This window comes from Rhea americana, unplaced genomic scaffold (genome assembly GCF_003343005.1).
Source record: "Rhea americana isolate MKP2758 unplaced genomic scaffold, rheAme1 scaffold_57, whole genome shotgun sequence".
NCBI classification, from domain to species: Eukaryota; Metazoa; Chordata; class Aves; order Rheiformes; family Rheidae; genus Rhea; species Rhea americana.
This window is the reverse complement of record NW_028186723.1, coordinates 2,481,552-2,497,211: the sequence shown is the minus strand read 5'-3', so window position 1 is coordinate 2,497,211 and position 15,660 is coordinate 2,481,552. Positions and strand designations below refer to the sequence as shown.

Below are 15,660 nucleotides of genomic sequence, written 5' to 3'. Positions count from 1 at the left end.
TAAATCACCATGTTGCTGCAAAGTGGGAGAGAATCTAGAAGGATTACTTAATAATTGTCCTGGTTCATATTCTTTTTGCCTTAAGCACTAGGTCCTGACTACTAGCAGAGGCATTGCAGATTTTATGTCTTTGTGTATGGCTTACCTAGTTAGAATATTGTGCAAGTTAGTTAATGTTTTCAAAACATTGAGATCATCAAATGAAATGGATATGCAGGAATTTCAAATGATGTCTAACAGGGAAGGGAAGGTCTTTTTCTAACTACAGAGGTTTGCAGTTCTGCTATTGGCCCAAATAGCTCTCGTATTTATTTATGGGGTGCAACGATGGATGTTAGCAGTTCTGTGTTAATGTAGGCCTCCTTTTAAATCCCTGTGACAGTTTACAAAGTGCTGTAGGATGTATTAGGATGAAAGATGTATAAATGCATGTAAAATGCTATAATTAGAATGTAATTAGCAGTGCACAAGAAAGGAGTGTTTCCCTGGCTGTTTGTTATGYCTATAAAGCTCCGTTTTTCTGAAGCACAGAATACATGGCGTAACACTTGTTCTAAGCAGTTACACTGGAAAATAATTGCTGTGCATAAGTTCTAAGGTAACTATTGTAAATTTGTTTTTGATGCGAGACAGAGGCACTGACAGTGATGCAATAATTTCACAGGATGGGGAAAAAATCTAGAAGGATCATCACTGGAAGCAGTAAATGAAAAGGAGAATTACTAGCAATCAGGAGTCTGGGAGATGAGGGACATGGTTTACTGAAGTACCAAGGAAGACTCTCTTTGTAATTGTCATCCTGTGACCTATTGGTTCTGTTGTTGTCACTTGTGAACCAGCCCTGGTGGAACTACTACATCTGTATCACCTGCAAGGAATGTATAGGTGAAATTTTTACTATGTGAAACTTGGAGTGAGACAAAATAAGGAGGAAAGCCATGAAAGAATAGAGTAACTTAATTTCCTTATGAAAAGAGCTCATTGGTCATCTTCAAAGTCCAATTTTTTAATGTTCTTCTTTAAAGAGAAGTTTGAATAGTTAGGCCACTGGATTGGATCTCACTAAGCTCAACTTCTAAATTGGACACTGGTTTTTGTGATCATGGACAAATCACTTTGCCCAGTGTTTTGGTTTCTCATCTGTGAATAATATCTCCCGAAGGAGAGAATCCTCCAGGGCTCCCTCAACCTCAGCACACTGAGCTAATATGGTCAGTGTCGTCTGGTAAGAACTGCTTTGGAAACTCAAAGAAGCAAGAGTGATTTCTTGTGTGTTTCCCCCTAGATGCAACAGGATTTTGCTGCCTCATGAAGCTGTGGCTCTCTGAAGATTTGTTGTTAACACTCTTGATCTGTATGTTTTCTAATAGCAGGTAGTTTGTGATTAGAGGTGCTTCTGTTAGGATTACATGAAGTCTGGGGGGAAAAAAAGCATTAAAAGAAAATGGAGATCACATGAACAAGGTCTTAAATTTAAAAAATRTCATATTGTTTGCCTGTGTGCTGTAGTCATAAAGATCGCTGATTTTTCTGTTCTTCTGATACCAGTGTAGGTCTGCATAGCTCTTGCAGTGCTGGGACTGATTATGCTCAGGCACTTTGTAGGAACTATCGTAGTCATGAGAACTGTGTAGGATGGAGTAAGCTACGTCCAGATGAAGTTACTGGAAAGCTAATAGCCAGCATGTCTCTGCTGAGCTTTAATAGCCAACAAAAACATCTCTCTGCTAAGTGAAATACACTAGTCTTTCAAAGTCTTGTCACTTGGAGAGACTTGCATATTTTTTTYGTGAGAACAACATACATGTTTATGACAGCATGCAGGTACATTTCAGATTCTTTCTCCAAAGTTTCTAGAAGCTAGACCTTCAATGTTAGGAAGGTATACAGAAATTATTGAGATGAAATTTAAAACTTGTGCAACATGCAAGCATTGACCATTTTTTACATGCTGTGCTAAACTACTAGATATGGTCAGTTAATTTAGCATAAATGAAAATCAGTTTATAGTCAGCTTACATTAGAGAGGGGATATGAATGTTCATACATAGCCATATAGAATACTTAGGTTAAAACGTGGCTCAAATATAGCCTCTAATACAATGGCAACTAGTAATACAGCTAGTGTGAGCATACAGGCACGTACAATATGTAGATGCATATTGAATCATTGTCGTCATCTCTCTCATCTCTTCCCTAAGCAAAAAAGATATAAATGTGGTTAACTGCATACATCGCAGTGGCATGCTACAGAAATGTTTCTTAATGATGATAAAGAACTTATTTCTAGACCTACGAAACTCCTCTTTACAGTTGCATCTGAGACTTTGTTCCTAGGAGAAGAGTAGCTGTATATAAATGCTAATGGTCAACACCTCCTGGGAATGCTTTAATCTTTTTTGGCTCTAGAACCAGAATAATTATATGTCTACCACATAACAGTGGTGACAACAATAATTAATATGCAGGATGCTTTGATTATTAAAAAACACAGTGGGGCCAAAGAGAGAGCATTATTTCTGATGAGCTAATCATTTTTCAGTCAGGCACGGTACAAGTCTAAAGTTAGTGAACGCCCTGTCCTGCACTAAACTTAACTTGGCAGCAAATAAAATGTACAAAGCCAGAGGAGGAGAATGCCAGACTGAGAATAAAGGCAGAGAGACCAAATTCTGTGTCTGTATATCTATATATGTGTGTGCATGACTGTATTTTTAACAAGCTGTCTCAGAAGGTCACAGTTCAATGTAGAGAAAAGTAAGTTAAGAGGTCAGGAAATTAAATGTCTGATTTAATCCTTGAAGATCATTGGCCAAAATTTGGATCTAGCTGTTTCTACGCAAGAACCTAGCATGTCATGCATTTTTTCAGGCACCCTTTCATGCGTATTTAGAAGAGAAGTAGKTTTTTTGTTACATGAAGTAAAATCTTAGGGAGAAAATTAGATTCTTGATACAACAGAATCTCTCAGTCCGTAGTGTGTACAGACTACAGTAAGTATAGTCTGAAGAGGTCTTCAGGCTGCAAGTTGTCAGCTTCTGTCTCTTGTGCTTGGCTGTTTTTTGGTCTCGTTTCCTAGGATGTGAGGCTTAAACAATTCCATCATTCTTCCTTCTCTCCCTCTTCCATGCAAAAGACCTGTGGGTCAGTTCCAACCGTGGATCTGGCAGAGGGGGAAGGGTGACACTCAGAGGGCACTCACCAGTAGCGGAGGTGCAGGAGAAAGCCAAGAGAGTAGTGTGCAATTCAGGAGGTATGGGAAGAAGTCAAAGATACTGAAGCATTTAAGGGAAACAGTTAAGCATACTGTAGAAGGATGTAAAAGGCCTGGAGAGGATTGGGGAAAGCAGATGAAAGGGAAGGAACTGAAAATATTTCTGGGAATGTTATTGCACAGGAGATAGGGTAGACCTCATGGATGTTGAGGATGTTGGACGCAAATCTATCAGAAACCAAGATCCATTAATTCAATTGTTTATGAAATAGTTTGTCTCGTGGTATGTGCACTTGTGTAGAAGGAAGTGCCTGGAAGTCTATGCTTATGGTCTTTCTAATCTTCTCCCTCAGAGAGGAGTGTTGTGGGARCCTAGAGAAGATACATGGGGCTTTGGCTTCCCTGCCATGGGAAGGGGGAATTGGGAAAGCAAGAACTTTATCCTCATGATACACTGGCTCTTACTCCTTTACTTAGGCACAATAAATGCGTATAAGTAAAGCAGTGGAGTGAGAAGAGAGATTAAAATAGAAGTGAAACAGTCAYAGGGCACAAGTTTGTTGTTTGCAGTCAGTTTTTGAGGCAGGTTAGGAGCTCTTTGTCTGAAAAAGAAAGTTATCAGCGATAGCAGCTACTTTGAGATGATTGATACATTGGAAAATCTCACTGTTTGAAAGACAACATACCACAATCCAAATGACTAATGGGATATCTAGAGGAAAATATTCACTCTTCCTTTAAACTATTTGGGAACATAGACGCACCCAGTTTGCCAGGGCCACTCCCTTCAGTAATGCTCAGCCCAGGAAATACTAGGAGTAAAGCCATAAAGTGAGCCATCACTGAAGGATCTGTGTTGTTCCTCCAGCTTGTCATCTCCTTRCTCTGAAAGACTGTAGTTCTGAGGTCTAGAAACTTTACAGCTTGAGACTACGAATGGAACTACAAATACATCAGAGCTCCGCAAACAACAAAGGTTTGTCCTGGGCTAGTTCTGCTATGTAAATCTTTATAAATAAATCATATAGGTTAAACCATCCACAGGACATTAGTTCTAGAAGGAACTTAGTTACAGAAGGAAAACAAGCTGAGGAAATTGTTGGATTGAACTGGGGATGTTTGTTGATGGAGCAATTTCTTTAGTTTAGTTTGTTTATCTTTGCTGAAGAAAGAGTGAACCACCTTCCCAGCCTGCTGGGTTTTTTTTTGTGAAAAGTGGACTTTGTGTGGCTGAACAGCCTGTGCRTGCACGCACGTGTTTCTCCTCTGAACTGAATTTTTTAACGGGAGCATAGCTCAGTGGGATAACAGCTGAAGTCTCTTTAATCCAGCTCTGACTCCATGTGTGTTTTTGTGAGAGCTACTTCACTGCTTTGTTTTGCAGTTTGTTTTTTGACTAAAGAGGATGACAGTACGTTATTGCTGTGATCTGGTTTCTGTACATTCTTAAAGAATTCTTTTGTAATGGAAGATAACATAGAAGTTCAAAGTATTATTAATTAATGCTTTGACTGAAAAGCTGGTAACTAATCTTGTTGTAGGGTGCTGTTGAGAGCAGCTTTTCTTAAGAATTTATCCTGAGGAGACATTGTTATACAACGCGTGACTTACTGACTAAGCACACCTACAAGCTCTTGGCTGTCGTAGGACTGTCTGTCACTTGTGTGTGTTTTTGCATAGAGAGGCAGGTTGCAGGATGTTGAGCAGCTATTGCTGGGAAGCAGTGCTTTCCTTGTTTAAAGGTGCTGCAGGTATGACTACATACAGCACAGAATACCTGCATGTAGCAACCTGCAAGGAGCTACTGAGAAATGAGACTCAAAGCACCTTGCTTCTAAACACCAAAAGAACAGTCAGCACAGTTCTGGTCGTAAGTTACATAATATGATACGAAGGGGGTACTCCTTGCATCTAAGAGGCCTGCAAAGCGTACCTCACTTAATAATTATTTCTCTTTTTTAATATYAGAATTTTGGAAAAAGGCATGGGGGCAAGAGGGAAGAGGTGTAATTAAAAATACATATTTAAAAGATGTATTTAGCTTTCTTAGTAATGCAAGTGTGGGTGGTTGCTGCACTTGTTTATTCTGTTCTGCTTGCAGAGGCAAATAAGACCTTCAGGGACCCATTTGACTTCAGGGGTTAGAAGTAGCAGAAGTGGAACTTCATTTTTTTTTTCTTCGTGTTGTCCAATCCAATGCTTGCCACTTAAAGGTAACATCTTACTCAGATCTATTTTTATAGGTCTGGCACTTTAAAAATGTGTAGGTGTACATATTAAAGAGCTCTGTACATCTATTTATGAAATGTTTCACTTTACCTTAAAAAAAACCATCAAAAAAAGAAACCCAACCTTCTAACAGCTGTTTATAATAGCAAAAAAAAAAAAAAACTAGCTCATATACATTTTTGAATGTATATGAAAATATCTGCAGAGAAGTATTAGATGTTAGTATTCAGTTAAAATAAGATATTTCTATACTGTTGCGATGTGGGAACCTGCCATACTATTACATGAACTTACTGATCAAATGAACATTTTGTCCAAGTCCAGTGGATATTAGACTGAATGTCTTGTTCTCTGTTCCTGAACACACACACTGAAAATGAGGGAAGCCTTGATTATACCTCTGCCTGCTTTGGCTAGTGCAGATGAACTCTTGTGTCAAGAAGGAAATCTATTCTCACTGTTGAATCCTAGTAGATAAACTCCTGATAAGGGAGGGGAGAGCATGATTGCTTTTCCCTTCTACTGACGATATTTGAATTTTCTTTTTCCTCGCATTAGCAAGAAGTTGAGAGTCTAGGCATTTTGAAGTGTAATATATACAGATATTGTGATGCTTGTCATTTCGTTAAAGTAATGACAACAGATTTTTCTTACTTTTGCTTTTAATTCAGTTTCATGTGCTGTTTTTCACACTGTAGAAAAATGATTTGCTACTTCCTTTTGTCACATGGCTGTTTTGAATCTAAAGGCCAGACTTTATTTTGATGATGGTCCTATAAGCAGCTGGAGAACTGAAATTTTTAACTTCTTCAGAATCAATTAATTGACTCTAGTAGAAGTACTGGGAGGGTTTGGATTCCAAAGAAAGTGGAAGCATGGGAAAAAAGTCCAAAACAAACAGAGAACTGCTACAGAATAGTGGACTAGCTTGTAACTCATTCATAGTTAAAAAGAAAATAACTTGAAGCTACCAGCTATGTTCAGTCAGAAAATATGCATAACATTTTAAAACATAAAGTATTTTACTGACAAATCCTGTGGTGGTCAGCACCTGTTCTAACTGATTCATCTGAAAATGCTGCTGACTATTGCTAGAAGTTCATCAGTCAATTTTAATTAGCGCAGCCAGGCTGGCTTGCCTACTTTTTTTTTTTTTCCTTTCTCTCTCTTTTTTCGCTATTGTCAATTACACGACTGTTCCTAAATCAAATTCCTACTGAAATATATGAAGACCGTTAGAGAATCTAAATACTAGAGACATGATGAGCAGAACTTGGAAAGTCTGTAAATTGAAAAATATTTTTTTGTCATCGATCTATGTCATTAGTAAATCTGTAAATTGAACAAGTACCACAGTTATAGCCCAAATAAAATTAAACTTTTGTCTTAGACTAAAGGAGTATATACACTTAAAAAAAAAAAGAAAGAAAGAAAAAATCGTAATCTGCACTAGTTGTACTTGTTTGCAGTCTCTTTAAAAAAAACTGCAGAATCGAAGCTCTCACTGTGGAGTGAGTAACTGCAGACATTTAAATGCACTTAAGTACCAGGAAGTATAGAAACTGTGATGAGGATTAAGCATGCAGCCGGAACAGATTATCTCTCGAAGGTGGCAAGGGCTATCTTAACTTTAAATTATACTTTAGCCATAGAATATTTCTTCTTAAAATAAAACAACCTTTTGTTGAATATTCTCCTGCTGGAACAGCTACTTGTTCAGTAACTGTAGACTCATGTGATCTTAACTAGCAAAAAGAAATAGCCTTGCTAGATGGCATCTGCTCAGGCAGTGACAGGATAAGATCAAGAATTTATTGCTGAAGAAATACTGCTGTAAATCATTATTGCATACATTATAAGGTAAATATCAGACAAGCAGACTGCACAGTGATCTTAGGTTTCTTTGTAGCTATTCCTGTTGACTCATGCTCCCTTCCCATAGTTTACTGGGATGACTTTCCTGGTCACACAAGACCTTGTTTCCTATGTTTTATTCCAAAATTGTAAGCTTACTAGAGGCTAAATGTGCTCCACTTCCACTGCTGGATCAAGACTCTTGAGTTAATGCCATCTGGGAATAACTCTCACAGTATTTGATAGGCACAGCTGCACAATGTTCTACCTGTTAGGGAAATATGGTAAGATAAGGCCTGTTTTGTGTTGAGCGCTGCTGGTAAAGAACAAACCAGCTGTATCTGTGCCTTCAAGTCAAGGGCATGTTTCCCCATTTTAGTGTCCTGTCAGCTCTGGAAATTTTATGTGTTTCTATGATTTTTGCTTTTTCTATTGGTGCCAATTTTTGTTTTTTCTTGACTATCAAGAAAAAACAAATTGTCATCTCTGCAAAGTAAAGCCATGGGACACTCAAAAGGACAAAAACTTCAATTTTCTGAATGCTAATTTTTTTTATGCTGTATGTCATGAATGAACTAAGTTCCTTAAGTCTATCTTCTGTTCCATCAGTGTGTTTGAGACAGACATGTCCAGCCTCATCTCTGCCTGTACAGAACATAATACCTGTGTAAGCATGAGCTAGTAATAAAGACATAATTTTGCTTAAGTGACAGTCATTTAGTTTACAATAGAGCTTTCCGTCACTTGTACGCGTGTGCGCTGCTGATGTGTTAACCAGAGGATAGTACTGACCATGAAAGGAAGGGTTCTGCAGTGTTGTAGGATTTATTTGATTACAAAACAAAGATTAGCCAACACAGCATATTTAAAGCTGCTTTTAGTAGGAATGTTGGCAGTGATGAGCTGATCCGGTGTCATTTCTGGTGTCCTGTGGCAGTGCCATGTTTTCCACTATATTGAAAGGCAGCCTCCTATTCTTAGTTTTGTTTTTGACAGGCATTGACAAAAAGTTTGTTCCAGCTTCTGTTAGGTACCTAAATTAGTGCTTGGAGCACACAGAAAGAATCTGTTTTGGGGCTTCACTGGAGCTGGGAGGGGCAGTAGAACTGCAAATGTTAGTCCTTTAGCGTTATGCCATGCTCCAAGAATGGCTTCCATGTTGGAGACAATGAGAGTTTGATGCGCCAAAGAAATACTTAACTATTTAAGATCATGTGTGCTGGTTCTTCACATCTGCAGCAGAAGATCCACTGTGATGGGAAAATGGCAAATGTTAAACTAAGATGTTTAGCAAGTTCTACAGTGAACTGAGACTCTCTTTAATAAAATTCCTTTTTCAGTGTTTGAGTAAAGTTGCTGCGTGCATTTCTCTAATCATGTGACTTCTCAGAAGAGAGAGTACAATAATATCCAGGTTATTTTAATATAGAACAAGAGGAGTGGTGCTTTCTTTGATGTCATGCTTACAGCATGTCACACTTCAAAAAGGTGGTACTTATCTCAATGGACACCCTACTTTTGAGGCCTTTAATAATTAAAAAAGGTAAAGTCAACGTTGCAGGTGTAGTGTCACAGAAACAACACTTAATTTGCGGGTTATGGCAGCAGGTATAGTGAGGAAGCTGCATTGTAGTAAATAGAGTAGAAACCTCARCAAAAAATCTCTATGGGCATAGGTGCTAGAAAACATTGTGGACTCCTAAAATTTGGTCAAGGCAAGTGTGTGATCTTTGTTATGGTTAAAGGATGGTTGTATCTAGAATTCATTTGACTCTTATGCAAAACTGCAATAATAAGAAGAGTATAATTAAGTCATTTAGTAGCTTGGTTCCTTTGATAGACCCAGCTTCAGTTCTCAGTTTTTGTTTTGTTTTGTTTTTCCAGGTTTCATAGAACTATAATATAGAATGAACAAATACTTTGTTACAGTTGGTGAAATCACAGTTTTACAAGAGGTTTGTGTGTTGCTTTTAAAGAAGCGATAATAACTGCTTTTTAAAAACAGTTTATGTTTATTTATTTGTAGTATTGTTAATGAAAGTGGATTATCCAATATAGCGACAGTGTGATTATGAAACTGATTTAAGTCATTCTTTTGCATCCAGTGAATGTGTATCTGATCTCTGACCACGGCCAAACTTGATGCTTGAGAAAGGTGTTTTAAAGCTTGCAAAGGCAACAAATAGTACGATTTGTTGTACTGACCCCCCCCCCCTTTTTTTTTCTAACATCGTGTAAACATTTCAGTGGGTACTTGATATACTGTGTACTGTTTGAACCCAGCTAATAATTGTACATGATGGAAGATGGCTCTTGATCTCTCTCTTGTACCCCACAAAAAGATGGTTAGCTGTAATCTCAAACATACTGTTTTGGTATTTTTATATGTTTAATCTTAAGATGTACTCCTTCACTGAAGAATAAACTTGGATGCTGGGGTTTAGAGAAGTGAATCAGATTCAGTTTCTGAAACTACAGCAAAGGGAAAAGCATTCCTAAGAGCTTGTTTCACTGCCTGTCCAGCTCTACAATGCTCTGCAAAGCTGATCTTTTGTTGTCAAAGGCTCATGTGCTGTGAAAGTTATCATACATAGTTGATAACAGGAAGCTGAGCACAATGCTTTAATTCAGCTGAAAGATTTTACAAATGTCATCAGTTGGGAAAGGAAATTATCACTATGTGGTCTTCAGTTAAGTCCTGAGATAGAAACGTGATAGCGTTTTCTTTTGTGTTTTCTCTTGATAACAAATTTTATAGAAGAAATAAAGGGAAAAGCAATGCTGCATGTGTTTCGGGAGGAACACCAAGAAAAAAAAATCAGTAAATTCGCTTACTTATTCCTGAATTAGTTTAACAAAATGCAGCATGGTTTGTAAATATATAAAAACATACTACATTTGCTCAGTGCCAGCTTGGGAGATCCCAAGATGCTTTTTGAAAGAGTTAAATGTGTGATGCAATGTAAGATATAAACATGGCTCCATCCTATTCAACCTTCGAACTTAATTCAGTTTCTTGTTTAGTCTTCACTACTGTGTTTTGCATGTGCTGCAAAGAAAGATGCTTCTAATGGAAGTGGGCAGTGGTGACAAAATCTTAACAGCTTGATAACAAGCCTTTAGGAGTGGCTAGTTCTTTACTGAGTTGCTCAGCTGAGTTATAGCATAAATTATTTTACCTTTGATATCACCTTAAGCTGAATTAGCCCTTTTTGATAAGCCATACTTAGCCAATCTCCACCTTTTTTAGTAGTATAGACACCCTTTGTCTGTGGGCTGTATGTTTCTTCTATCATAGGCAGTAGTATAGGTTATCTTACACAAAGTTTACTTTTCATAATTTTGGACTTATCACCAAAGTCCTGCTACCTAAGGAGTGCTGTCAACACTACCATAAAAAGCCAAGAAGGATCTGTAAAAGTGTTATGTTGTTTTCTCTTGTGTGGATTGAAGCCACTAAACTGACTTGTTAGAGATCTATGAACTGTTGGGTTTACTGCTTCCTCTGTCTCCATAATGTAGGAATTCCCTATGCTGGAGAGCATTTTTGTGATGCTCTTTGTTAATGTTTTTCTTTTAAGATTTGTCTTTAATCTAGTTTTGAAAACAAAGGTGGAAAATACAAAATTCAGAAAATTTACCTACAATCAGTAATCAGGAAAGAGAGATCACTAGCAGAGCAGAGATTCTTCTTAAAATGACTGTCAAGTGAATAGTGGGAAAATGAAGAATAATTTACTGTGGTTGTTAAAGTTGGAATGTTTTACTTGGCTTCTTGTTAATACGGGTTTGGTTTACTCATATTACAGAGTTCAAAAAACTGAATATATAACATTCAAGTCTGTTGTGGAACTATACTGCTATACTTTGCTAACAGTTTAGGGAGAGTTTGGAACAGTTGTAACCGAGTACAAAACAAAGGCAAATTTAGACATCCTAACTGAATGCCAGTAAGATACCATGCATTCTTCTGTGCTTTTTTTTTTCTTCCTCATGCCAGATATTTTGTATGATTCCATAAAGCATGTATCATCTACTGCTTGACTCTGCTATGTCCACAGGTAGTGTAAAATATTGATCTTTTACTACTTGACTTCCTACTTGTCACCTAGACACTTGCAAATTGTTGATTGTTTCATTATATCCCATTGAGTAGTTCTTTGTACTGTTATCTGAATTTGGCCACCTAAAAGTGTAATAACTGTTCCAGAAGTAGCTTTGCAGTTTCTAACATGTGACATACAACTTAATACTAAATGTAATAGAAAATGAGATAGTATAATAAAACCTTCAGATCAGAAAATCTTCTAGAGCATGGAGAGCAAGAACACAGAGAATTAGGTTTTTCCTGTTGCCACTTTTCTGAATGGCTAATTCATTTTTCTGTTTACTATGTTTATGTTCATGAAACAGCTCCAGCATTGTCAGAAGCTTTAAAATTCACATCTATATGGATTCTTGAGAGCTTTTAGCACAATAAGAGATAGCAGTGCCCCTGTGTGCTTACATAGGTCTTTTGCTTTTATAGACAAGAAATTGTTGAAATAGCATTAAATAGAAATAGCTAAGCTTTTTGATCTGTTGTGCATAAAATTTGCATCTTGATATACTAACAGATCTTTTCCAAAAGCTGCTTGAGAATAATAACAGTGCTCAATATGGGTATCAGCAGTCATTATATGACTATAAAGTATATTTTCATGAATTAATGTGATCTTGGTGAAGAAGCAATAGGCACTGAGAGCAGGAGAAAAAGCACCAGTGTGCAAGAAGCATGTTTGTTACGAGGAACCTCCTGTTCTTTGCTTGTAATGATCACCTGAGACAAATGTATACCCAAAGCTGTTCTGTAATTAGGTAGGTAGGTAGACATCGATTGTGTGATTTATAGAACATTTTCTCATCCTTTTCTTCTTGTGGTTATGTTAGTCTGATACTGCTGTGCCTTTCTGAGAAGCGAAACATACCCATGGCCTGCCATGGCTTTTTTCCCCTTACTGTTGAAATCAGCCCACTTCCCCATGCTTGCTAGTAGAAGCAACAAGGATCCTCAGTGTGTTCGCAAATTTACACGGTGGGTTACTGTTTCAGTTTCTCATTGCCTGCTCGTGTTAGGCAAGCCAGGATACCCGTAAGGTTAGGTTAGATTCATGCTCCAGTGAGTAAGCTGACACACACTGTTCTCTCTCCTGTTGTTCGAGGCTGTGGTACCTTAGTTCTTTTGAAATACCTTGTGCTAGGAAGTACCAGAAAATAAGATGATGCTAGCACTTGGGCTCTTTTTTATTTTTAACCCCTAGAAAATATGTAACATTTAGGATTGGGATATGGTATATATGAGGGGGCTGAAAATCCTTATACAGGACCACTCCTGTATGCTGGACATGTCTGCTTTTTGGAGTGTAACATGTTTTCATAATGGTGGTAGCTTTGCTCCTCAGTTTGGGCTGGGTGAATATGTTAAATGTTTAAATGAGCTGAACACTGGCCCAAATATATTTTCTTTTGTGCAGTGAGAGACTGGATCTTGTTGCAATTTGAAAATACTGCCCGTAAACTATTGAAGTATAATAACCTGAGATACTTTTTAAGGACTAAGACATAATTACTTAAAAAGCCACAAAGTAGCTTTGCACTACCGGTTTTTAGAGCTCAGCAGATTTTATGTAGTGCCTGAATTATTAATGGAGGTAAGCTGGAAGAGAAAGCTCCATAGTCTTATTATCTCTCAAGCAACCAGTAGCTGTTGACTTTGCAGAGGCAGGTAATTCACTCTGAAGAAATGAGTGAACAGGTACCTGCCGAGGAATCCTGCAGTGAGAGTGGCCTGTGTCAGTATGTCCAGAAGATGACTGCCTGTTTTGGACATTTAGGTAAAGTTATTTGAAGATTTGCATATGAGAAGCACAAAATGAAAAGGTGTTTTTGAAACAGTATTAATTTTGATGTGCAAAAGCTATGAGTTACGATTTAAGTGTGCTTTTTAATCTCCGTTATTCTGATGAGCTGTTTCTTCCAGTTTACAATGAATAGCAAAGTACTTCTGTACTTCACTCAGCAATCTTGAGTAAGTAAATTGTATGTGGCCAAAGTCAAAAACAAAGCTGTGTCAGACATATATAGAATAATTTTACCATAACTTTAAAGTTTTTGTTTCTTTAAGTGTGAAAATTTGATATTTAGAATGATCTTTCTGCTCTCTTGCTGTTTTATTTATTTTTTTAGAATCATCTGGATAACTCTATTTTTTGGGGTATTAAGGCTGCAATCCTTCCTTGTTTTCTAGCTCTGTGAAGAGTTTTTCTCTTTTTATCCTCAGTATCTGTGAGAACTCTTTAATTGGAGAAGATAGTCCTGCCATCTTGGATAGCTCCATGAAATATTATTTGGAACTGTCAAACTGTGTAGTAAATGTGCTATTCTCCGAAGTGGTATGAGGAGGAAAAAGGAAAATTTGGTTTGATTTTAATTTATTTTCTGTTTGTTTTTTATTTTGCTTTTTCTTCACAGTAAGATTTCACTGAGTGGGGGTGATTGACTTCAATTTATTGATTTTCTTTTTCAATGCCAGAATAAAATTATACTAAAATGCATCTGCAGAGAATTTAATTCTGATGACAAAAGCAATTAAAGATAGTATTATGAGTGTGCTATACATTTTTGTCTTTCATGAGCTAAACAACCAGTTTGATGTTGCTGGAGAGAAGGGAGAGAAATTTCTTCTGCTGTGAGTTTAGCCCTTGGGATCTAATCTTTGCTGTTATTCAGTGTATGCTATTTTTTTTTGAAATTTGTTGATTGCACAGTAAAGGTTTATTGTTACTTCTCGTTCTAGTAGTACTAGTACAGAGAAGACTTATTCCTGGTTGTATACAAACATACGTACTTTATCATCTGGGCAGCTGGCTGGGTTGGTGAATTCAAAAGAGACTGAATATGAAAAAGCTTTGAGACAGATGAAAATATTTGTAGTTAAAATACATATAAAAGCAGTAATGAGATCAAATATTTAAAGTATCTAATCTACCTCGTTTACATCTCATATCCAGTCCCTTGTGAATCTACCAGTGTCAAAAGAGGTCACATCTGAAAATGCGTATGATCCCATGTGTTCTGTAAATACTTAGGCACCCTGTACCAACCACTCAGATCAGACATACCTTAGATCACCAGATTCAAACATACAGTGTTACTTGTCAGGCACTGCAAAAATTTCCTCAGTGCTACTTCTGGGTTGGGCATGCTGGATTCCTTAGAACATTTTCAGGATTTTTTCTTTTCAGCAAGCATATCAGAAATCAGCCTTTACCATTTGATGGAGTGCTTAATTTAAGTGATCAGAGATTGTCACTGTCTTTTTCATTCTGACTAATGCTCAATCCTAATGCTTGGTAACTGTTGTACAAGGCCCCCTTACACCGCCCTTTAGATTGGAGATGGGGATCTGACCATTAGAGCCCACTGCTCTAAGCAGCCCTTAGTCTGACTAAGAAACCCCCTGTGATGCTTCCTGGTCTTGTTTTGCTCACTTCTACTTCTTGTCCCCTTATATTACATATTGACAGGATGGAGGCYCTTAAAGATACACCTTGTACTTTAAAAACACTAACAAAAAAGCCATTTCATTACAAGTAGTATCTAGTATCTGGCCCTTGAAATTGTCATTATCAGGCAATGATAGCAATAGCCAGGCCTGGAAAGGGGCATCAACACATCAGGTTCCCTCAGAGCAAGGTAGCATTATTTTAAAAAATTATAGAACAGGATGCTTGTATGGTGACATGTTGAAATCACATAATGCACATTGAAATTGGGCCGCCCCACAACAATGCTGTGAATCTTYGTGGTAGGAGGAGACTGGATTACACTTAACTATTTGAAATAATATTTGACCCTTCTACAGCAGTCACAGCCTGACTCTGCTCTTGTGGAAAAGGGCATTGACATCTTTGCTTTCTTTCARGTTAGCACCAGGGACTGTTCTGTCTGCTGAAGTCTTGCCTAGCAAGTGTAGAAACAGACCCTGTGCGTGGATAAAAGTAGGTACAACCTCTTGTGCCTCTGCTCTGCCCCTTCACCTGTATCCTGTCATTGCTCTTCTAAAATTATTCAGGAGTTAAATAGGCAGGGACAATGCAGTATGGGATTAAGGGAGTTGATAGAGCTTTCATCCTGCTATGATGGTGTGTGATTATGTGACAAAAGACTGCAGCTTCTGGTAACTGCTACATAACAGATCTTACTAGTTTAGTACTTTTTGYATTAGCTGGTGTAACTTGTCTACATAAATGTAGCTAGAAGAATCAGCATGGCTAGAAGAGAAAACAGAGTCAGCCTCAAATCTGTGAATTTAAGTTCTGATA

General features: G+C 37.6%; 1 protein-coding gene across 7 annotated transcripts in view; it reads left to right on the top strand.

The window, feature by feature from the left end:
- The first annotated feature begins 3,969 nt into the window (after positions 1-3,969).
- The window catches only part of ABLIM1 (actin binding LIM protein 1), a 158,739-nt gene continuing 147,048 nt past the window's right edge, over positions 3,970-15,660 (top strand). For 2 of the 7 annotated variants that reach the window (XM_085319076.1, XM_085319075.1), the window contains exon 1: positions 3,974-4,190. In XM_085319076.1, the coding sequence (XP_085175202.1) occupies positions 4,151-4,190 (40 nt within the window). In that variant the 5' untranslated portion in view covers positions 3,974-4,150. Of the gene's footprint in view, positions 4,191-15,660 lie in introns of all 7 variants that reach the window. The other 5 variants (XM_085319079.1, XM_085319077.1, XM_085319080.1 and 2 more) reach the window with 5 other exon arrangements.